At 35.9% G+C, this 25,753-nt stretch overlaps 1 protein-coding gene across 3 annotated transcripts in view; it reads left to right on the top strand.

Annotated features, from left to right (window-relative positions):
* Positions 1 to 25,753, top strand: part of TTC7B (tetratricopeptide repeat domain 7B) — a 124,138-nt gene that overhangs the window by 25,701 nt on the left and 72,684 nt on the right. For all 3 annotated transcript variants that reach the window (XM_042865153.1, XM_042865143.1, XM_042865134.1), the window contains exons 4-8: positions 5,716 to 5,846; positions 6,142 to 6,263; positions 20,320 to 20,398; positions 22,397 to 22,569; positions 25,402 to 25,465. In XM_042865153.1, coding sequence (XP_042721087.1) covers positions 5,716 to 5,846; positions 6,142 to 6,263; positions 20,320 to 20,398; positions 22,397 to 22,569; positions 25,402 to 25,465 — 569 coding nt within the window. The remainder of the gene's footprint in view (positions 1 to 5,715; positions 5,847 to 6,141; positions 6,264 to 20,319; positions 20,399 to 22,396; positions 22,570 to 25,401; positions 25,466 to 25,753) is intronic.

The raw sequence follows: 25,753 nt of genomic DNA, 5'->3' as shown, positions 1-25,753 counted from the left end.
TTTAAAGAGCTGCAGTCCATCAGCAGGCTGTTTGCAGATCATGGCTGCTTCAAACTTTTCCAAATAAACCTTTTCTTTTCCCAGCTTGAACAGAGATTGAAGAGGGAAAACCAAAAGTTTGCCTCATTTTCCTCAGCCTGAGGGAAAAGAAGACCGAGGAGGGAACTGATTAATATTTATCTAATGGGAGGTGGGAGGAAAATGGGTGAGGTCTGGCTCTTCTCAGTGGTATGTAGTGATAGGACAAGGAACACTGGCCTAAAAATTGAGCATAGGAAGTTCCATCCAAGCATGTGGAAGAACTTCTTTATGGCAAGGGTGACCAAGCTCTGGAACAGGTTACCCAGAGAGATTGTAGAGTCTCTTACTATTTAAGACCCATCCAGACACTCACCTGTGTGGCCTACTGTTCCTATGTTCCACTAAAGGAACATGCTTTAATAGGAGAGTTGGACTTGATAATCTCTTGAGGTCCTTTCCAACCCATACAATTCTGTGATTCCGTGCTTTTAGAGCCATTCTTTGAAACCCAAACACTGAATGTATTAAAACAAATTTAAGAACTCAGTTTCAGTGTGTTGGCTTTTTGTTTGTTTGTTTGTTTATATAGAAAATCATAGAATCACCAGGTTGGAAAAGACCCCCAAGATCATCCAGTCCAACCATCCACCTATCACTAATATTTTCTGCTACACCGTGTTGCTCAATACAACATCTAAATGTTTCTTGAACACCTCCAAGGACTCCACTTCCTCCCTGGGCAGCCCATTCAATTCCTCCTCTATTCTTGGTCTTTCTCCTTTCAATAATACTTAACAAATAGCGGTTGTAAATTGGAAAGGAAAAAAAGTTCATACTTTGCTTTTTAAAAAAACATTTTCTATAAATAAGTCACAATCTTTTACTGAAGACTTGTAAAAATAAGTCCTTAAGTGAAATTAGCAGTGTTCATTCTAAGTTTAGAAACGAACTGTGGGAGTTCCTTGATAGCATTAACGAGGGTTTCAGTTTTTTGTCAAAAACTACAAATAAGCACATGCTGTAATCCATATACTTGATTGTTCTAAAAATATAAGCTAAATACAGAACTCTTTAAAAGGACTGGTGAAAGGCTGGTGAGTGTTTTTTATTGTTGTTGTTTTACAGTTACTTAACAGTACTGCCTTGCTTATCATAGGGAAGAGTAAATTCTGTATACTCAGGCTTGTGTTTTACGGGTATAAGGAAAACAGCAAGCAAACCCAGGAGCACCATTCTATTGTTGCAACTCTTTCTCACTTGCGAAAATATTACTGAAGTATAAAATAGTCTTCCAGATTTTTTTGTCTGCCCTTTGACTTGTATACTGAAGACAGTAGATAAACCAGAGGATTATTGTTTCAGTACTAGCGTTTATACAGGCAAAGCATTAGTTGGCATCATGGAAAATCATCGGTCAAACAGCACTATAAATATGATAGACTTCTCTCAGGCTTTTTTCTTTTTCCCCCTTTTGTTTTCTGTGGATTCCTTTTTACATTTGAGAAATTTATTTATTGTTCTTATTATTGTTTTACTCTGGGAAATGAAATGGGGGTGTTAAGTGGTTTTCCTACAGTGGTTTGCTTTGAATTTTTTTTTTTTTTTTTAATTTTTAGAAGTGATTTGTAATTGAATAAATTAAATATGGTTACTGTTATTGTTCTCAAAATAAAAACTGTTAGCTATACAAATCTACTCCATGGGGACTTCTTAAAAATTGTTAGTTCATTGCTCATTCTTATCAGGGAACCATCGTTTGTAGGTAGTGGCTAGTGTATGTGTGTGTGTATTTTGGCTAGGTCTTGTATTATATTTAGTTATTAAAAAAAAAAAAAAAGTTGAGATGGTTAACCTGGTACCATAGAGACATGAATGTCACTTGGGATAAGTGATTAGGCAATGTACTGTTTGCTTTCTGAACCTTACACACGCACAAAAATTTATAAATTATTCAGGATTTAAATATTTAAAGAAAACCTTTGCTGGTTAGCATGTAATTGAAATACCAGATATACCCTTTTCTTGTTCAAATAGTGTTTGTTGCTGTTTTGCTGTTTTGACAATCTATTTTAGAGTTACTTTGCAAAACATGTAAGCTTCACTAGTGTGGACTTGTATTCATTTCACTGCTTCTCACTTTCTTTTCCCTCAGAAGTCATCTTGCTTGATATCAGGATTAGATACTTATGAGATAAATGTCTTCCCAAAATAAAACTGACCCAGTTTGTTGAAAGCTTTTACTTGCAGGTGGTTTTGGTTGGAGGGACTTAAACTTAAAAGCCACGAGTATCAAAATCAATCTGTGGGATCCCAACTGGCACAATATTCTTGCCGAATAAAACAAAATAAAGGCTAAATAAAGAAATAGCCATGACCTATACAATAAATACAGTAATATTTCATAGAAGTGGCATGCAGCTCTTTACTGAATATCTCAAAAAAGTTTATAAATAGTAGAGAAATTCCTGCCCTTTTGCGGGAGAGAAGCAGAGATGATTGCCTGGCAGATGGAAACAAGCACAAAGGGGAGAACTGACTTGTCCAAATATATATAAACACTTCAGCAGATGATTTAAGGTGATACTGTGTCTTCACGTGTTTTTGGATACTGTATGTTGTCACTTGCTTGTTTATTTCCCAGGAGGCTAATATAATAATCCCTTATTTTTCATTCACTGTTTATCTTCTCCCAGTACTCTTATGAAAAATGGGCAGTATATTATATGGTTGTTATTGCTATATTACTATTTATATCCATTTCTAATTAAAAATATGTTCCTGTATTTTAATGCATTAACTTTTGCACTTCATTAGCTGTGCTTAAGAAAATATAAATGATTGGAGTGTGAAGGAACTGTTTTATTTTAACTTGATAAAGAAATTGTAATTTATTAAAGGTTTTTCTTCTAGTCTGTGTGTTTTTGTTTTTGATACAGTACTGAATTGTGTTGACAAACCAAATAAATCAATCCTAGTAAGTCGTCATTTCATGGAAGTTCTCCCAATTTACTTCCTGCTCCAAAGCACTTTGTGATTAAAATACATATTTTTGCAGGTTGCAAGAAACATCCTAGGAAAAATACAGTGAATGCACTTGTATAATAAGGTTACTATAAGAAATATAGTTATGTGCTTCATCAAAAGGTCGTTAGAATGTTGTGCTCCTACTGTACTGGTTTCTGGCAGTGATTATTTCTGAGATTCTATCACATCTTAAAAAAAAAATCTTGTGTAAAATGAGAAAATGTCTGTATACTGAGTTTTTCAGATTAAAAAGACTATAATTGTGTTCGTAACTTAAAAATAATAATAATAAATCCACGTCAATTCTACGAAGAGCTGTTTGAGTAATATTTTTCATGTAGTGGAGAATTACTGTAGGGCTCTTGTTGTTTGTCACAGGAGAGGAGTAGGGAGGAATGAATCTTACCAATTAGCTGATGCTTTCAGTCTCTTGGTGTTTTTATTAGCAAAGGTTGGTATAAAGGTTGCTAAAATTAATTTTTAGAGATATGTGAGATGAGAACCACAGCATGTCAGAAAAGTCCAGTGTCTGTTGTATTCAGATTTGGCAGGCTTGTAAGACGTGGTCTATTGCATGTTTGCTGGGCTTAAGGAACATACAGGTTTTTGAGAAGTATACTGAATTTTATCTTTTCTCTAACAGAGCAGTTTGTAGTAAAGTCAGGATTGTGTCTGATCTGGGTGTGTAGTTTACACATAGGAAGTGTAGATTTTGTGTTGTTTCTAAATGGTAAAGAAGGTGGCCAATGAGCTCTGGTGTAGGCATAAGTCATCTTCTTGAACAAGTAATGTAGCTTTATTTATTCGTTTCTTAATAAAGATTTATATTTTTGTGGGGAGGTACTGAATCTTAACAGATCTTCTAAAAGAATATGGGGTTCACCAATATTGTGTAGCTCAAGTTTAATAGTAAATAATCTCCAGATTCCTTGTCTTTTCTCAAGATGTTTTAATAAGAAAATGAGTTCAAGTGAACCCATCTCCATACCTTACAGCACTGATGGACAGATATCATTCAACACACTAAAATGGGATTTAGTACAACCTGGCATCCTACAGGTGTGTACCCAGTATTTGTAATTATATGTAGTGTTTTTTTTCCCTCAAATAATGGAATTCATGGCTTCTAAAAGCCCTAGATGATGAAGGGAGCGTATGGTCATTTAAATTGTGAATTATACTAATATGGAAGCAGTTGAATGCTCTTCTAGATCAACATTACAAGCTGGAATAATGACCCAAAATAAGTCTCTTAAGAATATGAGAAAAGTGCTACACTTCTAATGCAAAACAGTATTTGAAAAATTGTACAATGGGTGTAATTGATGAGTCATATGTTTTGTGTGATTGATCTGATGATCTGCTGCATATTTTAAGTAGAGGAGAAGGCACTGCAGTTCTGTTCATTTGTATTAAAAAGTATCCTACATTAAATGCAGGATTTTTTTCATCTTTTCTGCTTAGTACTGTTGAGGCTTCAAGCAGAGATAGTGGAGATATGTATCCAGTTTTGGATCAGAAAGTCAAAATAGGTATAACCTGCTGTAAAGTGTCCAGAGGAGATGAAAATGATTAGCAGTCAAGGCAGAATGGCAAGAGTGAGAATTGATGTTCCTTGTAGCAGACATGTTTCTCTTTCTCTAGACATTTAAAAAGAGGTTTTGTAAAGAAAGGAACAAACTCTGTGAAGAAGACTAGGAGTAGTTAATGTAGGGAGAGGGATTTAGACATTAGGAAAAAATAATAATTTAAGAATAATTGATTTCTATAATAAATTGCATAGGAAGGTCAAGACATCCCTAGAGCTGGAGGCTTTAAGAGCAAGTTAAAAAATTGGGGTTGGTTGATTCCTTGGTCAGGTGGGTTATTGTTCTTGAGATTCTTTCCAGCTGGTTTCCCTAATTATTTTGAAAATAACTCTAATAGAAGTGTGAATTGTGTAAGAGACATAATTGGTTATTGAGAGCTGCTGGGCTTTGATTTTAGACTAGCAAACAGGGTTTTTTTTCTTTTTTTTTTCTTTTTTCTTTTTTCTTTTATCTATCAAAGCACCAAATAACGTTTTTGTTGGATAAGCCCAGTGAAATCCTATGAGGAAAAAGGCTTCTGTGCTTGATGAGTGAGGTACTTTTTAGTAAAGTTGGCTATTCTGAGTTATTTTTGGGCATTCATATATATATATATTTGGATATTTGTCACAACAATTTCTCCTACTCATCTACTGCTTAAACTGCTGCCTGCATAGTATCTTATGCTGCATTTATTTTCAATGAAGGACCTTATAAAGGTGTATATGAAGGGACATTTAAGAGGAATTTGTCAGTTCTTTTGTTGCTGTGTTCACTCAGGAAAAGTGAAGATTTGTATGAAGTGATTTAAAACTAATATAGAAACACACTGGACGCTTTGGTAGACCATCATAACGTTCTTTCAAATCAAAGTTGCAAAAAAATTTTTTTTTAATTTTAATTTTTTTTTTTTTTTTTTTTTTTTTTTGAGGAGGCATCAGTATTATTTATTTGTTTGTGTCTGTATCAGAGGACCACAACTTCATTTATTTGTGTGTGTTTTTGTTTCTTCCCCTAATTGAAGGGTCTCAGTTTTATGTAGTATTGTAGTACTATATGATGTTACTTTTTAATTCTTCTTATGAAATTGTTTTATATTCAGGTCTCTGTCTTGAGAAGCTGCCAATTTCTTCTTCAGCTAGCAACCTCCATGTGGACCGTGAACAAGAAATTGTTACGTGCTATGAGAAAGCTGGGGATATTGCTCTTCTGTACCTTCAGGAGATAGAAAGGGTAAGCTAATCTCTGTAGAGCTGAAGAATTGCATGGTTACTCATTTGGTTACTCATCTGGTTGTTTTCTCATCTGTTCAGCTTCATTTTCCATTGTGTCATTGCAGGATGACCTTTCTGAAAGTTCTCTTTCACTAGATTCACCAAATTCTTAGCTTCCTCTTTAATTTGGGTGACTGATAAGTAAATGCTTCATTTATCACTCTTTCAAGCTTTTGATTTCATTGAAAGCTTTTACTGAAATTACAAAACTTGTTAATTTTTGTTGTCAGCATTTCTGTCTTTTGTACTTGTAGGTAATTAATACTAATATACAAAACAGAAGCCCTAAGCCAGGGCCTACTACACATGAACAGGAGCTTGGTTTTTTCTTGGAAACAGGACTACAGAGGGCACATGTTTTATATTTCAAGAATGGGTAAGATCTGATTCACCATTTTTGTTGCTGTTTTTGTTTAGGAATTGTATTTTATCCTTACAAACATTTTTAACAGTTGTGGATAGTGCAATCATGAGGCTTCTGTATTAATAAAGTATTAATGTTTTGATTGAAAAGCGTGACAGTCCATTTTGTATTCATCTAGTTGTTATTAGACCCTTTGATTAAAATATATGTAACATGAACTTGTATTAACTTAAAGTACCTTAAGCATGAACTATTCTTTGATATTGTTTTTTATTTTACTATTAGAAAGTAAATCTTAGAAAGACTGTTAGAAGGTGATTGATAACAGTGAAATTCCTGATGTTTATAATGTTGATTTGTATAATTTTTTTACAAATCTCTTCAGTTATCACTTATTTTAACATTGTGCTGCAGGATAAATGTGCATGAAGACCAACAGTATGTATTCAAGTATACAATCTCCATTATACCTGCTCTATAGATCCTTTTAGATCCTGCATGGGAGGTCCTTTATGATTTAAATAAGGCTTCTATTAAAAGATTAATATTAAATTCAGTCATCATTCAAAAAAATGAAAAAAGGAATACCACTTTCCATACTTAAAAGCTTCAGAACTTTGCACAGATGTTGGTTAAGTACATTTCTGGCATTTGTTATTGAAAGCACATAGATTTTGCAGAGCTTTTTGTTTTGTTAGAAAACTGCTTTTTGATTGAAATGATGGAATTCTGGATAGGGAAAGCATTTTGTTCCAAAAACAATTCTTATTCATTCATCTACGTAAACAAGAGGTAAAGGTAAATCATGCAGTGTCTGTAAAGAGTTTGAGATTTTCATGTGCTGGTTGAAGAAAGGACATCCAAATTTTAAAACTATTCTGAGATGTCATGGTGGGAATTGTCACTAAGCTTCTCAAAGTAATGGAGTAATGCTGCCATAGTGCGTGATATGAGAATTACATCTCAGTTCCATTTTCTTCATTTAATTGCAATATGAGTTGAATGTTCTAAAACTTCCCATTTGTCCTTTACCAGAGTTACTGTTTTCACACCTGCACAAAAGACAATTAACATACATGTATTGAAAGAATCACAGTGACAATCATAGTAAGGAATAAGCTAGATTCCACATTTTGAATGATTTTGATGGAATGCTGCTAATGGAAATAGTCCATTTAATCTGACATCTTCTGCATATAGCAAAATGAAACAAAATGAAGAAAACAAACCCAAACCAACCAGGCAACCAAAAAAATGCCAACTGCAACCCCACAAAGAAGTATATAATGGTTCACTAAGGAACATTGGGCCTATAGAGGAGTTAGATTTTTCCTAGAACGTATCAGCTGGTCTGGCATAAACTTTAAAAATCTGATTTTGTTCTGTGTACACTTTAGTCCTTCGTAGTAAAGCTGATGGTGCATGAACATGCAGTCTTTTTTTCTTTCTTCCAATCTTTAGTACAGTGCTCACTTGTGGTTTACAAGATAATTACGCATTATGAATTTAATTTTAAATGTCATCTATCAGTTTTATTTAGGCCATATCAATTTTAGGCCACTGCTAGAAATAGTAGAAAAGAAAAAGAGATGTTAGGGAAATACAAATCAGTGCCAATCATGATTTTACATACTTCTACCATTATATCTTTTAGCTTCCTTTCTTAATTTAGAGCCAATCCCGGTTCTTTCAAGATTGCCTAATATGGTCAATGTGACAGGCTTTCAGTTATTGCTGCTTTTATGGGTTCCTTCTCTTTTTGTTGTTTGTTTTCACTTGAATTTACCAGAACCCAACAGAGGACTGCTACTTTAAATATTTATGTGTGTATAAATAGGGACAAATTTAGAGCATACTTTCTAACGATTTGTAATACTTTATTTTTAAATTTAGCATGTATCCTGATATTTTGTTTATACACGTTAGGTACAAGATCTTTCCATTCTGCTTTTTAATGCATTTCAAATTTTAATTTAATATAAAAATGTAAAGATGATGTGAAATTTTTCAAACAGAGGAGTGTAGATATTTTTAATATAGCTTAGAAACGGAAGCACTTACTTTAAATAAGCTTTTTGCAGTTGAAGCTGTGGATGTTAAAAGGGGGTGAATCCTGAGGAGGAGGCAGGAAGTCACCCAAGTTTAGCTGCTTGTGAGTGAAACAGAAAATGTGCCTGTCTGCTTTTGCAGGCAGACCAGCTCTGGTATTCACACTGCAGTGCAGTGGAGTCCTTGTGTGTATTCAGAAGGTGATGTTGTGACACTAAAAGTTCCTTCCACTAAACTGTAGCACGACTTTTTACTGAGTGAATTCAAATTGTATTTTAATACCAGAATTGTCATTATAGTAATTTGTATGTTAGGCCATATAAATCATCATATGAAACATCTGAGTATGCACTTATGAATAAATGGTATGGATTTCTTAGTGTTTATTTTTCGACTTCAATTCCATTCCTATAAATACTAAAAAATCTCTTTTAAAATCTGATGAAGATCTGAATTTGTCTAAAGTTCTTTCGTGTTTTATTGTTTTGTTGTGTGTCTTTGTTCACTAGGTTATTCACTGCTTTTACTTATGCATCATCCAGTATAAGTGGAAAATCCATTCTTCTTTATATGTCAGGTACAAACTAGAAAAGAGAATAAGAGAACTTTTACTTCACCCAGAAGAATAACATTTTAGGAGTAACACGGAGTGTTGCTTCATACCTAGAATTGGTCCATTTTGAAATTTCTCTTTTCTCACTAACTGTGCAGAGATTTCCTTGTAAGTCAAGAAAGCAAGTTTTTGTAGAGAATTAAGTGAATATCTTTCAAGTATGCATTAACTTGTATGAAAAGGTATAAAATATTCTAAACCTTTGAAGACTAACTGCTGAGTGCCAGTGTTTTGAAAATACATGGAATGGCACTTAACAGCTGAAGAACATTCCAGCCTTGCGGTGTATAAGGAGTTAAGGAAGCTATTCTGAAACTAAAAGGAGGCTTTACATACCTTCAAAAACAAACAAACCAAAACCAAACGTAAAACATTTTGAAATATATATAATTTCTAAATGTCTTTCTGGCTGATTATGCAACCACCATTTAATCAGTAGTAGCACCATCTAGTTAGTTGATTTGCAATTTGAAATTGGAGGAGTTCAAAGACTTGAATTTATTCCAGGAAAAACAATGAGCATTGAAACTTTGACACTAGTACTTTAATGTAGCTCTTTTTCAAGGAGGATGCCTCTGAGAATCGACAGCAGTAATCCTTCTGTCCTTATATTTGCTTTATGTATATGCTTTAATTTAAACAAGACACTATAAAATTGTAGATGATTTTTTTTTTTTTTTTTTTAATCAATAGAGTTCAGGAATGTACTACTTGTGTAGGCTGGGAAAAGAAAAAACAAAAGCTTTTTGATTGGAATCTAACATCAGGTAGCCATCGCATTAAAACCGGCCCTAACCTTTCAGATCTCTCGTCACTCCTCCTGTGTCTTGCTCCCTCTCAAGGATATTGCTGTATCATGGAAACAGTCCAGGATCCAGACTGCAATATGGTCTAATCTCCATTGCTGCTGACTTGCTAAATCAAAGCCTGAATGAACTGGACCTGGTCTGTACCCATCGTAGTGCTGGTACTTGTGCTGGCACCCTGACACAGCTGCAGTGTCCCATTCCTCTTTATAAATCACAGAATCACAGAATCACCCGGGTTGGAAGGGACCCCAAGGATCATGTAGTTCCAACCCCCCTGCCTAGCAGGGCCACCAAACATACACATTCAGATCAGGTTGCCCAGGATCCCGTCCAACCTGGCCTTAAACACGTCCAAGGACGGGGCATCCACAACCTCCCTGGGCAGCCTGTTCCAGGGCCTAACCACTCTCCTAGTAAAGAACTTCCCCCTAACATCCAACCTAAATCTTCCCTCCTTCAACTTAAAACCATTTCCCCTAGTCCTGCTGTTATCAGCCCTTTTGAAGAGTTTACTCCCCTCCTGGGTGTAGGTTCCCTTCAGGTATTGATAGGCTGCAATGAGGTCACCCCGCAGCCTTCTCTTCTCCAGGCTGAACAAGCCCAACTCCCTCAGCCTGTCCTCATAGGGGAGGTGCTCCAGCCCCCTGATCATCTTAGTCGCCCTCCTCTGGACCCTTTCCAAAATCTCAATGTCTTTCTTGTACTGAGGGCTCCACACCTGGACACAGTACTCCAGATGGGGCCTCACAAGAGCCGAGTAGAGAGGGACAATCACCTCCCTGTCCCTGCTGGCCACCCATCTCCTGATGGAGCCCAGGATCCCTTATTGCCTAAATGCCTTTCGAGCTGCCAGAGCGCACTGCTGGCTCATATTCAGTCTCTCGTCCATCAGGACCCCCAGGTCCTTCTCTGCTGAGCTGCTCTCAAGGACCACTCCTCCCAGCCTGTACAGGTGCCTGGGGTTCTTCCGGCCCAAATGCAAAACCTTGCACTTTGCCGTGTTGAACCTCATCAGGTTCACCCGAGCCCAGCCCTCCAGCCTGTCGAGGTCCCTCTGAATGGCATCCCTTCCTTCCACCGTATCAACCGCACCACTCAGCTTGGTGTCATCAGCAAACTTGCTGAGGGTGCACTCAATTCCCTCATCGATGTCATTAATAAAGATGTTAAAGAGCACCGGTCCCAAGACAGACCCTTGGGGGACACCACTTGTTACCGGCCTCCACCTGGACATAGAGCCATTGACCACCACCCTCTGTCTGCGGCCTTTCAACCAATTGCTTATCCATCGGGTCGTCCACCCATCAAATCCACTTCCCTCCAATTTGGAGATGAGGATGTGGTGGGGGACCATGTCAAAGGCCTTGCTCAGGTCCAGGTAAATGACATCGGTCGCCTTCCCTTCGTCCACCAATGCCGTCACTCCATCATAGAAGGCCACAAGATTAGTTAGGCATGACCTTCCTTTGGTGAAGCCGTGCTGGCTGTCTCGGATCACATGCTCATTCTTTATGTGACCGAGCATGTTGTCCAGGAGGATCTGTTCCATGATCTTCCCAGGCACGGAGGTGAGACTCCGTGTCTCACCTCTAAAATCTGTAAAGATGTTGCTTGGTTGCCAGCCCTCAATAGATGACACAATAGAAAATAAATTGTTTTTCTTTTTTTCATTCTCTATGTGTAACTGATTTTTATTGGGTTACAAAGTATCTGTCAAGCATAACAAAAACACTCCTCGGAGTTACTCACCTGAAGGACTTGTCTGTGTAGGAGTTGTTTCTTTTGTTTTGCCACTGTGCCACTTGCAGGAGTGTAGTGAGAGAGAGAAGCCTGTCCTTAAGTGCTTTTGGTGTGTGTGTACAAACACATGGTAGTGGTAGGAGCTCATTTGCTAAGTATTTGAATAACTTTGCCAAGGAGGGACTGTATCTGTTTGGGTCATAGTTGTCATAAAGGAAATTGACTCTTGGAAGAGCTGGGTGACTGAATACCTACAGAGATGTGAAGGTCTAGTACTAGAAGATACCTCATTTTCATTTTAAATTGTGATAACTATTCTGAAACTATTGTGAGAGATAGCAGGATCTGTGCCCTCATTCTCCACCTCCTTTTTTTGCAAAAAGTTAAAAAATTCCATTATTTCATTTGTTAACTCTGTTCCTGAAGTTGGAGACAGTGCAGAGATCAGATTGATTTCTGACTATGCAGATTGGCTGTAAACAGAAGGCTGGTGCTGTGCTAAGAAAAAAACGAATATTGTGCAGATGTCTGTTTATGTTTGTTATTAAAACTAATGGCACTTGAAAATTAATCAATTCTTTCAAAGTGTCCGTTACTCAGATTATTTTCTTGCCACTGGCTAAACAATTTCAAAAAGTATTTCCAAATTTTAAGTGGTACTGAATTGGCTGTTGTAAGAATCAAAACGTGTAGCTGCTGCAAAAACCTTGGAAACAAGGATGTGTTGCAGAAATTCAAGCTTCAGCAGCTGAACAGAAAAGCAGGCAAGCTTTACTCGTGATTTCAGGTGAATACTGGGAAAATTCCTGTTGGCATCTCCTGATTTACATATTCTTCCTTACAAAATATATAACTATTCTATATAACATTTAACCATATATACTGTGTTCTACAGCTAGTTTAGTGGAGAATGCTTGGAATTTTTGTTGACATGCAGGCATTTTGTGTTTGTACTAAAATATGTTTTCTTGTTTTCTTACAACACGTTTGGTAGGCACATCAGATTTGACCTTTTCTGCACCCAAACTCTCCATCCATTGCTGCCTTACTTTTCCCAAATGACGTTCTTCTCAACTTCTTTTTAATGCACTGTACTGTAGATGTGAGAAGGTGAAATAAACGTTTCTTTCTCTGAGTGTGTGTGGTAGTGCATGGTGCCTTGGATTTCTTTTCCACGCATAAGCATAAGGCATGTTTGAATGTTTTTCACCATATTTTAATGCCTTTTTTTTTTGCCCTGAGGAGCTATGGCAGGGGTCTGGGCAGCCTGATTCTAGTAGGTGGCAGCCTTGCCTGTGGCTGGGGGATGGAACTGAATGGGCTTTGGGGCCCATTATACAATTCGATGATTCTACTCCCAGCAAATCCCCATGTTACTGCAATGTGGATATTTTAAATTGAATTGATTTGGGAAAAAGTGGTTCCTTAGAGGCTGTGTTCAGACAGAAGTATAATAAGCAACTCAGCAGTGAAATCATCTGCCTTATTTATTTTACTCTGACATTTTTACAAGACTATCAACAGGATGTTTTTAGAGGTCCTATGTTCTGTTCCCTCAACGAAGCATTCCTGTAAACCTCGTGCTTAGGAACATTGTGTGAATTCTCAGTAATACTGCATAAACAGAGGAACAGTGTAAAGATAAGTGATTACTAATACAGATTCTGCTTGTTTACTTTCAAGCATTTGCACAGTCTTTTCTTTCCAGTAAGTGTTGTACCTGTTTGTGAATATAACTCATGTTTTGTGTGCTGTATATAGCGTGAATTTTGAGACTCTAGCTTTATCTTTCTGCCTTTCTCCAAATTAGTATATTCAGTTACGTGGCAGCTTTGTTCGTGATTACTTTGAAGAGTATAAAAATAAAAGAAAGGTTAGTAAGCATTTTCAAATTTGCTGTTGGGATGCAATAGAAAATAGGAAATTTTGTCTTCAGTTTTACTTTGTTTTGGTAAAATGGTCCAATAGCAAAAACTAGGGTTAGGAGTAAAAAAGCAAAACTCTTATTAACTGTACTGATGAATAAATGGCACATAAACAACTTCAAGAAGTGGAGAACAATGAGTTTTCTTGAGATATTAACATCTCTAGGATGTCTATAATAGGAGCAGTAACATCAAAATTAGACTTCTCCTGGGCTAATGAGTGAGAAAAATCAGAAGAGAATTGATAACATCAAATGGCTAGAAATGTTATGTATTTCATTTAATACATAAAATTTTGAGTTAAGTATATTTTTGCTCCCGTGCTGGTGTTTACCTTTTCTTTCCTTCTTTCTTTCAACTGCCCTACTTTGTGTTTAAATAATTTTTAGTCTTTGTTTTCCTAGATTAACCAAGCTGTGCTCTTACTCAGTTCTCAGTTAATGGGTTTTGTTGCCCTGCATCTTCTTCAGTCCCTTCACTCTTTTTAGTCTCATTTTTTGAACTTAATCAACAAAAGTGTGTGAGTTCTTAGCTATCTTCTAGAAAAGCATTAGCATTGAGTAGAGTTTTGTCTGCTGTGATTTGCTTTGGTTTATACCTGTGTTATACCTGTGCAACCTGTTTCTGTTTTCTTTATTATTCACAAGTTCTGAGTTCTCAGCTTAGAAGAGAAACTGCTCTTAGTGCTGAAATACTACCTTGGATGTCCTGCACCCCTTCCACCTCTGTTTTTTTTCTCAACTCTTGATTTTTCAGAAACATGTAGTTTCATGAGGATGTGTCTCTTGGTAGCTTAAAAAAACGTGCTGTGCTTTACCTGGGGAATGGTTGTGTGGTGTGAGGAGTCCACTCCTTGCCTGACTGGAGAGCAGTAGAAGGTTGTATTGCTGCTGGGGCTCTGCATGAAGCTCCTGTGGATAAGGGCTTGTAAGTTTCTCTTGCCTCTGCATTAGGTTCCTTGTCAGAGAACTGGGCATAGTCAGTGGCAGGTGTGTGGGGCAGTGGATTTACCCTCACAGCTTGGCTCATTTCTTCACAGATGTCACCCCTTGTTTGTGTTAATTGAAAGGACACCTTTTTATTCCTTACGCTCCTTTCTCTTCTGTGTCACCCCTGAGAGGACTGAGCCATGCAGAGTACTGAGAGCTGGCCTTTGTGTTTTGCTGAGCAATGCCACTGACTAAACATTTGATCTGTTGTTTCATCTTAGCTCTTTGAGTTCTATCACTTCTTACATGGATGTGTCTCAGCTGTTTTGTTCCTGTATAAAATCCCGTATTTTATCACAACATATTTCCTTCATGGTTCCTGATGCTATTTTCTGACCTTTGTTATTTTTAAGAGAGGTTGTAAAATGATGACTGTGTGTTGTTCTGTCTGCTGAAGTTCCCCATGCTTTGTCGTGCTTTGTGTTAAGCTGAGTAGCATCCTAGATCTTCAATTTGGTATTCTAAACAAAAGCATTATTGTCACTGAACTTTCTTCCTTCTACTTTTGTGGAATTTTTATATTTTCTTCTAACTATAGATAGAATATAATATGAAATTCTAGGTAACATGATAAAGTTGATGACCATACAGCTTGAATGATGTGTAATACCAAATGAAATATTTATCAGAGTAGATTCTATTTGCCTCATTCCATCTGTTAATTTATTTCATTAGTAAAGCTTTTTGGCACATTTAGCATGTTTTTTCTTGTGAATTCAAGAATGGACCTTTTTGTTTGTGACTTTATGTGATACTTTCTTAACCTACCCCCATTTCTTCTCATTATCTCTGCTCAGAAAGAGAAACTTGCAAAATAGTAAGGGGTAAAATGTGAGATATTTAATCCACTCTGTGTCCATTCCTTTTGTGAATCTGGCTGTTGTGCCTTAACAGTGTGCTTATATACTTACAGCAATGAATATCTTGAGAGTCTGAGGAGTATCTGAGTTGGTAGTGTCAGGAGATGTAGTTATCAGCTGTGATCTTTCCTGTACTTACACTCCTGGCATGTATATTTTATTTTATTTTATTTTATTTATTTATTTATTTATTTATTTATTTATTTATTTATTTATTTATTTTTCTGGTATTTGTTTGGTTCATTTCATTCTCCAAAACAGCAGAAAAGACACAGCCAAGAAATCACAGCTTTCTTTAGTTTTAGTGGGCTGAGTTGATTCACCAGAAGATGTGATAACAGCTGGTGGTGCTGGTGAGAAAAGAGACAAGGCCAAACAAGTGAGAGTAGGAAGATATGAAGGTAAAAAAAAAGGGAACAAATGCCAAGAGGAGAATGGGGAGAATGAGACCTCCTCCTTTTGGTAGGGAACCATTAGATGGACTCAGCTACTAGTGGAACTGCAGTCTAGGCAATAAACGTTTTACTTTCAAATGCATAATGTTACAGTCTTAAGGATGAAGATAGCTGAATATAAAGTGAGGCTGTTCAGACGTGTTTTGTTACTGTGCTTTCAAAAAGAGTTACTGCTTGACTGGGCAGTTTCAAGTACTTAGACTTATGCAGCAGTAATGGAACACTGAATATGTTTCACTTATAAGCTAGAACTTCAATCCAGGAAAAAAAAAAAAAAACAACTTAAAAAACAAACAAACAAAACACTAATCTTTGTAGTGTTACATAAAACCATTGCTCTGGTATGGTAAATAATGTGCCTCAGGGTATGAAGGTGTTCTGTTAGTAATAAAGAGTTTATCTGAAACTTCTGTTCCATGTATGTGTGTATATCAAGAATTTTGACAGCCCCCATTCCTTTGTTCAACAGTGCAGTTGTCCATGTTTAAATCAAATGCGTTTATTTTTTATTATTTGAGTTCTTGGAAATAGAACAACAGCAAACTTTTAATTTTAAAAGTATCATTGAGTTTACAAACATTACATTTCTTTGTCTGGATAGGAGAGGGAGAGAGCATTTGGAAAATGGATGTAATTCCAAAGGCAATTTCTTTTATCACTTTTATCAAGTAATTTAGATTTCGTTGTGTCTTTTGTTGTTTTTCCCCTTATTTGAAGCATGAATACTTATTAAATGAGATACAGTAAGCATCAGTAATGAGGTAATAGGCTGATATAGGAAACTTTGCTTGTTCATTGCCATGACTGTGCATGTGCTTTTCCATGTTAGATAGAATAAGCACCTACAATTTAGCCAACAAGTTGCAAAGCAGGGGAGGTTGGGTCTAAGCTCACTAAACAAAAATCTATTCTAATTTCATCTTTAGTCTATAAGTCAATGAGTTAGACTAAATATTTGTTTTTTAAATGCATAAAACATAAGGGAAAAGCACAACAAAGTGGTTCTCACATTAATAGAGAATATGTCAAAATGTACTGCGAATAAAAAGTAGATTGATCTTATCAAACTTTTTGAGGTTTAATTTGAAGCACTTTTGTCCTAGTCTGTTTTGAGCGCTTTGTGAGTACACCTCACTCCTCTTGTTTTAAAGAATATCATTTGTTCTTTTGTCCTAACTTTCAGGTATGGATCTTTATTCCTTGAGTAGTTTGTTTCATTTTTTCCTTCTCATTTTACTTTGTGTGTTTAAAACCAGAAAGATCAGATATATTTGTCTTGCCTGCGCTTTATGCTGGCCTATATGCTTAGATACAGTTTATCTGATTTTGTATCAACAGTCTGTCTATATTACATCTTTATTTTCTTCCTGTGCTTTTTTTTTTTCTTTTTTTTTTTTTTTCCTTTTTTGGTGTCATATCTCTACTACATTTATTGCTCTGTTTAGGAACGAACAACTTTGCATAGATGCAATTAAAATATTTCTATTATGTTAAACAGTAATGCTATCAATAATTCTAAAATGTGCATAGAAGTTGTATCCATGTAGACTTGCAATAGAAGATTACTGTCTCTTAGTTCTTAATGCCAAGTCATTAACTGGTGTAGTGCTACTCTGTCAGTATAGTAGCAAGGCAGTTATACAAACAAACTTGGAACTAACAATGTCTATCTTTGTCAAGCCTGAAATTAGAAAGTCTGTCAGCTCAGGGCATGTGTTAATGTACCCTAAAATTCCTTTGTTCAAGAATGGAAAGAATCTCCAAGTCTTTTACAGACACTGTGGGTCATTGCTTTTTAAGTTAATCTGCCTAACAGTATGAGTGGAGCATTTAATGCGAAGGCACATCATGGTGAAGAAGGTAGTTCTGGCTAGGCAGGAATAGCTGCCACCCTGTTCTCCCAGGTATTACAAACACTTAACAAATACAGGAAATGTACTTTGCTAAAAGTAGTGCAGTGTGGAGATCAGCCATACTGATCATGGTATTTTTTGCTTCATTACTTGTCTCTCAAAGCATTTAACTCAGTTTGCTGGTTTAGATTGTAGTTTTAAATTGTATTCTTTTTTAGTATACCTTGTATAGAAGATGCTTGACAAATTTGTGTTGTGTTTGTGTTCACTTGTGCAGTGAATCGAGGTTAAATGCTTTATGAAGCAAAACCTAATTCTGTATGTTAGGTTTTTTTTCTATTCAATCTTGCTGCGTTTTCCATGAAGCAGTAGAACTTCAGTCACAAGTTTCAGTTCCTTGCAGATACTTACCAAAAGCTGTAGGCAAATAACGACAGTATCATGGTGCCCTGGAGAACTTCTAACAGTTGCATACTTTTTTCATAGAGATTTTCCTTTTGTTGTTCTTGTCACACTTCAAAAGATGTAAATATCATACGAAATTTTAGGAAACAGCGTTTTTTTCCCACAGAGTTCGTATTATTGTGATCTGAAGTTCTACTATGCAGTGTATTTCATCTCTTCTAGTAAAATAGTATCTCCAGATGACAAGTTTTTGTGAGTATTTTTTGTTGTTACTTTTGCTTTTTTGATAATTTTGCAGTCAACACTTCAGATTTTGGTCAATGTAGATTTTTTGGTTTTTTGTTTTTTATAATTTTTGTCAAGAGGGCACATTTCTGAATTTACAATACAGTCCTTGAGAGGAAGCTTCATTCATTTAAAATACACTCTAGGACTTAGAAGACTTCAATCTGGGATTCCAGAGGTCTGGTTTGGGCTGTCTTGAATACATACAGAAAGGTGCTGAATGTGTCCTGTTTCCACTGAGGTCAGAGAGATTTCCAAGATGAAGTCTGCTAAATTTCCATATTACTTTAATTTTTCTATGAAGTTAATATAGTATTTATTAGCTACTTAAAGTCCTGTGTTAAAGTATAACTAAATTTTTCATTTATGCATTTGTTTACGTATTAGGTGTACAACCAAATTATTTTGTTAGAAAAGTGTTATCTTTTAAATAATTAAGATTAAAATAATTAAAAGAAATACAAAATTAATAAAATTAAGAATTAAAATATTCAGAATTAATAAAATGTTAAGAATACTTCAACATAACTTTCAACCTGTTTGTATGGATTTTGTTACTTGGACGGTGTTAGCTCCTTCTAATGACCTTTTTTGTAAGTATTTTAAGAGGTGAACTTGTGCTAGTGAGACACATCTGTCTGTGCTGGAGACTGAAGTTTCTGAAATATGCTGATAATTCTTTATTGTATGTAGCAGAACAGTGATGACCTCTGTCCCGTAATCTGAAGAGTAAAATAATGGGACTCTAACTAAACTGATAAGAGTTTTACAATTCTACAGAATGATCTCTTCAAACATGCTAGTTTCAGGTACTCAGACACTAGAATGAAAGAAAACATCTGAATAAAAAGTGATGTTTTCTGATTTTTTTTGTTGTTGTTGTTTGTGTCAAATCACAATTTAAAAGATGTTTTAATGTACAAATTACACATCAAGGAGAAAGGCAATTTAGCTTTTGGCACAGTGCTATGGTGCTTTTCTTTATGAAAAAATTACACAATACAAAATATTTCTCTTGGAGTGGGCTTTTGAGCCCAAGTTAAGTGAATGTTATACAACTTGCATGTAAAACCATGTCTTAAAATAATACACACGTAATTTGTAACAACAATAATTTAATGCAAAATGCACCTTGGATTGATTCAATTTGTTTTTGTAAGTAAACTTTAACTCATGACATGGCCATCTTATGTTATATGTTGAACAACTGAATTCTTCAACCTCATCTCAACAAAGAGCCAACCTGGTCTGTCAGCAGTATACAAACAAGCTGTAGTAATATCAAAGAAGATATTCCTGAGGGTTTTTAAATACAATAAAAAATAAGATAGCAGAGATGACACAATGGTAAGAAAAAGATAAAACTTTAGGAACATTCAAACTAATCTGTTAATTCTACTGTTTGAGAATGAAGTTCAGATCTGCTAAAACTGTTGGTGTGATTGAGGCCTCCTTTCTTAGGGGCGTGTATATGTTTAGGGCAGCAGAAGTGGGAGAAGCATGAGCAAAGAAACTTGAGCTGTAGAAGCCACACCAAAAATCAAGTGAAATCAAGAACACTGATCTCTCAGTCCTCTCTTCTGGCCGTGTAGTGGGCCTTGTTTTGTCTTGATTCCTAAGGAGTTAAGACATTAACTTTCGCTGGGTCTTGAAAGATTTATTCTTATTTCCTATTTTCCTACAATAAGATGCTAAAAGGCGGCTAGAATTTAATTCCTCCCTCTCCTCCACAGAAAACCCTAACAGTTTCTACTTTTTTAATGCAATTAAAAATTAAAATTATTGTAACAGCCTGAAACAGTTTGTTTTCCAATTGAACTGATCACTTCTTACATTTTCTCTTGAGCTGTTTGCTGATCTGCAAATGTTTTTGGTTGTCTTTTTCAGCACTCTGGCAGCAGAGGTTCTCTATAATCAGTGATGGGGTGCCCAGATATGTATAATTCACAGAAAGGTGATCTTGATGCACAGGAAAAAAAAAAAAAACCAAAAAAAAAAGTTGCTGTGGCTTTTAATGATTTTATCAAATAATATATCAAGATGTTGCCATGTCTAAGAACGCTGTTAAATTTTGTTTATGTGCAGGAACTTGACAAGAGGAGTTGGTAGATTTAGAGAATTACTAAGAGCTGTTGAAACAAGAACTACACAAAATCTGCGAATGGTAAGTCATTAAACCATGTTCCTATTGCAACTTCTGAATTCCAGTAGGTAGATGAAGCATAAATATGAGCTAGGGACAAATAATCAAGCTACAGCATATTGATCAGGATGTGTTATCCGCCATTTTGTAAAGGTACGTTTCTTGGTTGAAGTGATTTATTAAAGTAAAAACAGAATGCTTGATGACTGGTCTTCCCTAGTTCTTTGGTTTCTGACCAACAATGCTTTCAAACTTAGTCATAGTTGTCCAATTTGTGATTTGCTCTACTTTCACCAGGATATTATTTCATCTTTCTGTAATGTAATGAGATTGAGGACAGTGTGCAGTGTCTTCATTTCTGTTCTTTAAGTTGGAAACTTCAAGTTATCATTTCTTTATTTTCATAATAAAGAAATCCTTCTTCAAGGGAAGGAAAAAAAGAAGACAAAATCTTACTATTGATACAGCCATAAAATAAACCTCTACCAAATAAATGATTTATCTTTTTTTGCTTTTTTTTTTGGTATAACAAAGGGCCAAGGCTTGCATCTTTTACTCTAAGGTAATGACATTTAAAATGTCTTAGATTAGTATTTTAATACTACACGTTTACGACTTCCGGAATAGTAATAAGGTAACATGATTCTTAATGAATTTAATAATGAATGCCTAAAAAGCATATTTAAATTATTAAATGGCAGAATTTCAATGAAGAGGGATAATATTACAAATGTTAGGAAATAAATGATATAGGAATTAATGTGGAAAATGTAGGTCATATGCTGCTGCTCGTGGCTTGATCATTACACATTTATTCCTGGGAAATGCTGACAATTCTGATGTAAATGCTTGCCTTTTTTCTATTTTGCTGGTAGTAATCTGAGTTGTCATCATTTTCATATATACTTATGTAGCTTGTATGCTACATGACAGTAAACATTGAAGTGCAGATTAAATTGCTAGTTAAAGATTGTAGGATGACTTTTCAAAGCTTTAAATTATTATATAATATTTATGTAATTATTTTTGTACTTAAATATTTGGTACTGGGAATAAGTGGTCAAAATAAATTTCTTCATGCTTATCTGCAGCGTGCTTTCACTCTTGCTAAACCTTACCAACGGCAACAAACCCTAGCACCTTCAGGCCCTAGCTGTCAGAAGCCCAGATCAGTTTGGATCTGGATTATAGCTGTGGTGAGCTGCCAGACACCCACTGCTCTCTCGCTCGCTCTGCCTTATCAACAGGACAGGAACAAAAAGATAGAAAAGTTTGTGGGTTCAGATAAAGAACTTTACTGACGTGGGCAAAGCAGATCTGACTTTGGGAAAACTAATGAAATTTATTGTCAACTAAAACGGAACTGAATGGAGAGAAACAAAGGCAAAATCTAAAATACCCACCACCACCACCTTTTCCCAGGTTCAGCTTCACTTTTTCCTTCCTAACTCTTCTACCTCTTCTTCCTCAGCTGTGAGCAAGCAAGCACAGCAGTAATGGAAAAGGGGGAGCTGCAGTGTGTCCCTAGCGTTTGCTCTGTACTTCTTCATCTTTGTGTTTTCCCAACACTCCTGTGTGGATCCTTCCCATGTGCTTCAGCAGTTCATTCAGGAAACAATTCCCTACTCCCTGTGGCCTCTCTACATCATCTGTCCCATAGGCTCCAGGGAAATGTTTGCAGAGGTTAGGAGAGGTAGAGCTTTTTGAGTATAAAATATAAAATACCCAGAAAAATACCTGAATGTGCTCCACTATTAGGAGCAACAGTTGATGGTGTTTATACTTATGTGAACTGTAACAGGCGAAATTGAAGTTTGTTACTGCCATATTTAGTTTGCATTTAGAGAATTTAAATGGGTACTTACACCTTTCAAACAACAGAATGCCTGGTATTTTGGATGCTTTAAAATGAAAGAAAATACATTCCACTTGACTAATATGCATTTAAAATAATCTGGTATTTTTGAAGAGACTGCATTCAGCATTTCAAAGGAAAATATTTATCTTCTGCTTTTACAGACGATAGCAAGACAACTGGCTGAAATTTTGTTACGAGGCATGTGTGAACAGAGTTATTGGAATCCACTGGAAGATCCTCCTGACCAATCGCCACTGGATGATCCACTTAGGAAAGGTTCAAATACAAAAAATTACACACTCAGTAGAAGACCACGGGTATATACTGGAGAAAAGTATGTCTGAATTCACACCTCTCTCTTCTGTTTCCATAATTGCAATTGTTATCCTCTGCACTGCGTAATTTAGTTCATATGGTTGAAAATGCAGAAGGTATTGGGCAGTGTGAATGTTCTTTAGGCAGAAGTTTGCAGTGTATCACGAGACCTTTTGTTCTCAATCCTCCAAATATCTTTTTATTCCATACTGAGGTACATGGTAGAGTTCTATATTATCTTTGAGATCTACATGAAATCATAATATTCGTGGCTATCTTTCTGTCACCTTGAGCTACTCAGCTTTGTGCTCTTCCACCTCTTCTGCTGTATGTATCACAAGTAGCTTTTCAAAATGGAAAGTTTCTGTCTAAATGTTTGAAAATAGCAGAATTGCAGCTTATGCTTCTGTGTGGTTTTGTTGTTTCTTTTTTTCCCCCCAAACAATCAGCTTTAGTAGGAGTGTTAAATATTTCTTAGAATCTGGACTTTTTAAATAGTTATAACTTGTTATTTGTATCTCCTGTGCTTTTGTCAAATCAAGTAATGAAATCTGAAAGATTTGGTAGTCATTGGTTTTCATTTATAGTAAGTTTGATCCAATGAAACTTTGTTGCTTTCATGTTATATGTAATGCGCAGTAAAATCTTGTTCATAAATTAATGGCTGACCTGTTCAGAGTCCTTGAGGGATCACCTTATTTAATGTAGCCAACAACCACTGCTTGCTTGCTGTGATATATGTTGGAAACACTGTGAGCCGGAAAACTGAGAAACAGAATTGTAGCAGTGAAAATAATTATCTAGGCAAAGTTATGATTTGTTCTAGTAGGACAGTGAGTGTTTTCATTTTTAATTGAGATGGAGAAGATTGAAATTCCAATTGAACTTAAGAAAACATCCTTTATAGAACTAGAAGAGGTTGCAGAGCCTCCATCGCTAGAGAAGGTCAAAATCCAACTGGACACAGTCCTGAGCAATCTGCCAGCTGACCTTGCTTTGAGCAGAAAATCTGGACCAAACAATCTCCAGAGAGACCTTCCAATTTCAGCTATTCTAAGAAATTGGTGTGATTTGGGAATCTCCTTTGAGGAGGCTGTTACCTGTTCTATGTGAAACTCTTGACTTTCTTTTCTCCAAAAAACTGACTCATATTTTTTTTGAGAATATTGTCCTTCTGTAGGTTTAAAAGCTAGGAATTGTGGGTTTTTGAATTTCAGACTTGTCTGAATATATCTTGAATGTTAAGTCATTAAAGGCAGTGTTTTGAGCTGTTATGAGTATTTTGTTTACGTGGATTGATAGTGATAGGACAAAGGGGAATGGTTTAAAACTGAGATAGGGGAGATTTAGGTTAGATATTAGGAGAAAGTTTTTCACTCAGAGGGTGGTAACTCACTCTAACAGGTTGCCCAAGAAGGTTGTGGATTCCCCATCCCTGCAGGCATTCAAGGCCAACCTGGACATGGCTCTGGGTAACCTGATCCAGTGGTTGGCAACCCTGCACATAGCGGAGGGTTGAAACTGGATGATCATTGTAGTCCTTTTCAACCCAGGCCACTCTATGAAGTTACTAAATAAGGAAGTCTCTTTTACGATGAGTACATTTTCCCAAACATTCAAACAACTTCTTTGCTTCCCAAGTAAAGAAGTGTCAGTTCTTCTCTTACGGCATGTAGTAAATATTAAGCTGTTTTCCCAGATTGTGACCTTTTTATTATTAGCTGCAGATTTATTATTTATTGCAGATCTCCATTTATGAACACTTTATATAGTAGTAGCTCCATGTAATTGTAGCACTTTACCACATTGCTGCTACAAAGTAGAACGGCCTTTCTCTTCAAAGATTTTTAGCAATTCTGATTCCTCAGACCAGAACTCTTACAGCAGTCTACTCAGACTCAATCTTTAAAACTTATTTATATTCTTCATCATCAACTTATTCTTCTGTAGAAACAGAGCTCCTTTCGAAAGCATGGCTTTGTCTAGTATAATGTTTCTGTTCTTTGGAAATATAAGCAAGGAGTTCCACGATTTCAGCAAGCGTGTAATTAAGTGCTTTTCTTTGGTCACATCAAAGTGATTAATACCAGATCAGACAATGTGTCTAGATTAGTACGTTATCTTCAACAGTGATGAAAAGCAAGTACCTAAGATAAGAAATAGCAAGACTTAAAGGAGACTTCTTACTACATGCTCCCCTGACCTCCAGCTTTTTGAGTCAGAAATGTTCTGGTTTGTTGTAAATACAGTGCCTAATACATTATTTAAATGCATTCAGTTTTATTATTAAATCATTAAATGCATTCAGTCTTTTGAGGACAGTGAATGATGTTTGAAAAATATCATTTATGATTTTATAGATATCTGTTACACCCTTCTTCAGTTTTCTCCTCTGAGAGTTTCTTGTTGCTGACCTTTGAATCAGTGCTGCAGGTTCAGTTCATGTAGCTAGATGCCAACAGCTAGTTAAACCACAGGCTATATTTTTATAGTTGTCAAGTTATACCAAATTCTGGGATACTTGGATGTGTTCTTTAATACTTGACAGCCATGGTTGTTTTGTTTTCTTACAATATGTGGGTAGTAATAGTGCTAGGAGGAGGGTTGGACTAGATAATCTTTATAGGTCCTTTCCAACCTTGTGATTCTGTGATTATATTTGTCAACTTTTCTGAAAAGTAAATGTAGAGAGCTGCAGATAAATGAATTCTAAGCAATTTTTAAAGTGTAATTTATCTATTGTGTTTTATGGATTTTTCCAGTTTTTACAGTACTCAGTCACAATATTTGTGTAAGCTACTCATAAAAGTAGAATTTTCTGCTTAAATAATTGAATTTTTGTTTTGAACAGCATCTTTTGTCCTCAAGAAAATACGGAAGAAGCCTTACTGTTGCTACTTATTAGTGAATCTATGGTAGGTAAAACAGTGGATGTGCAAATGTTGCCTGTGTTTGTGTGTATTCCATTTTCTTTTTTAAATGAAAACATTTTTTGTCATGCCTTGCTTTTTGACTCGTGTTTCATCTTCTGTTAGGAAAACAGGCAGTTACTTCTGAAATTCAAGCTTCTGTTCCTCTGAAGCAGCAGGATGAGCTCTGCAGATGTTATGAGTAGGAGTTTTTTCTCCTGTAGAGTGACTGAACATAGCCTCCAAATTATAGGCAGGTGAATACAAAGCCAGGTCTTTTCTCGTCACTTATCA

This window comes from Lagopus leucura, unplaced genomic scaffold (genome assembly GCF_019238085.1).
Source record: "Lagopus leucura isolate 7727_CA_CO unplaced genomic scaffold, USGS_WTPT01 Super-Scaffold_1, whole genome shotgun sequence".
NCBI classification, from domain to species: domain Eukaryota; kingdom Metazoa; phylum Chordata; class Aves; order Galliformes; family Phasianidae; genus Lagopus; species Lagopus leucura.
This window is presented reverse-complemented; position numbering and strand designations above follow the sequence as displayed.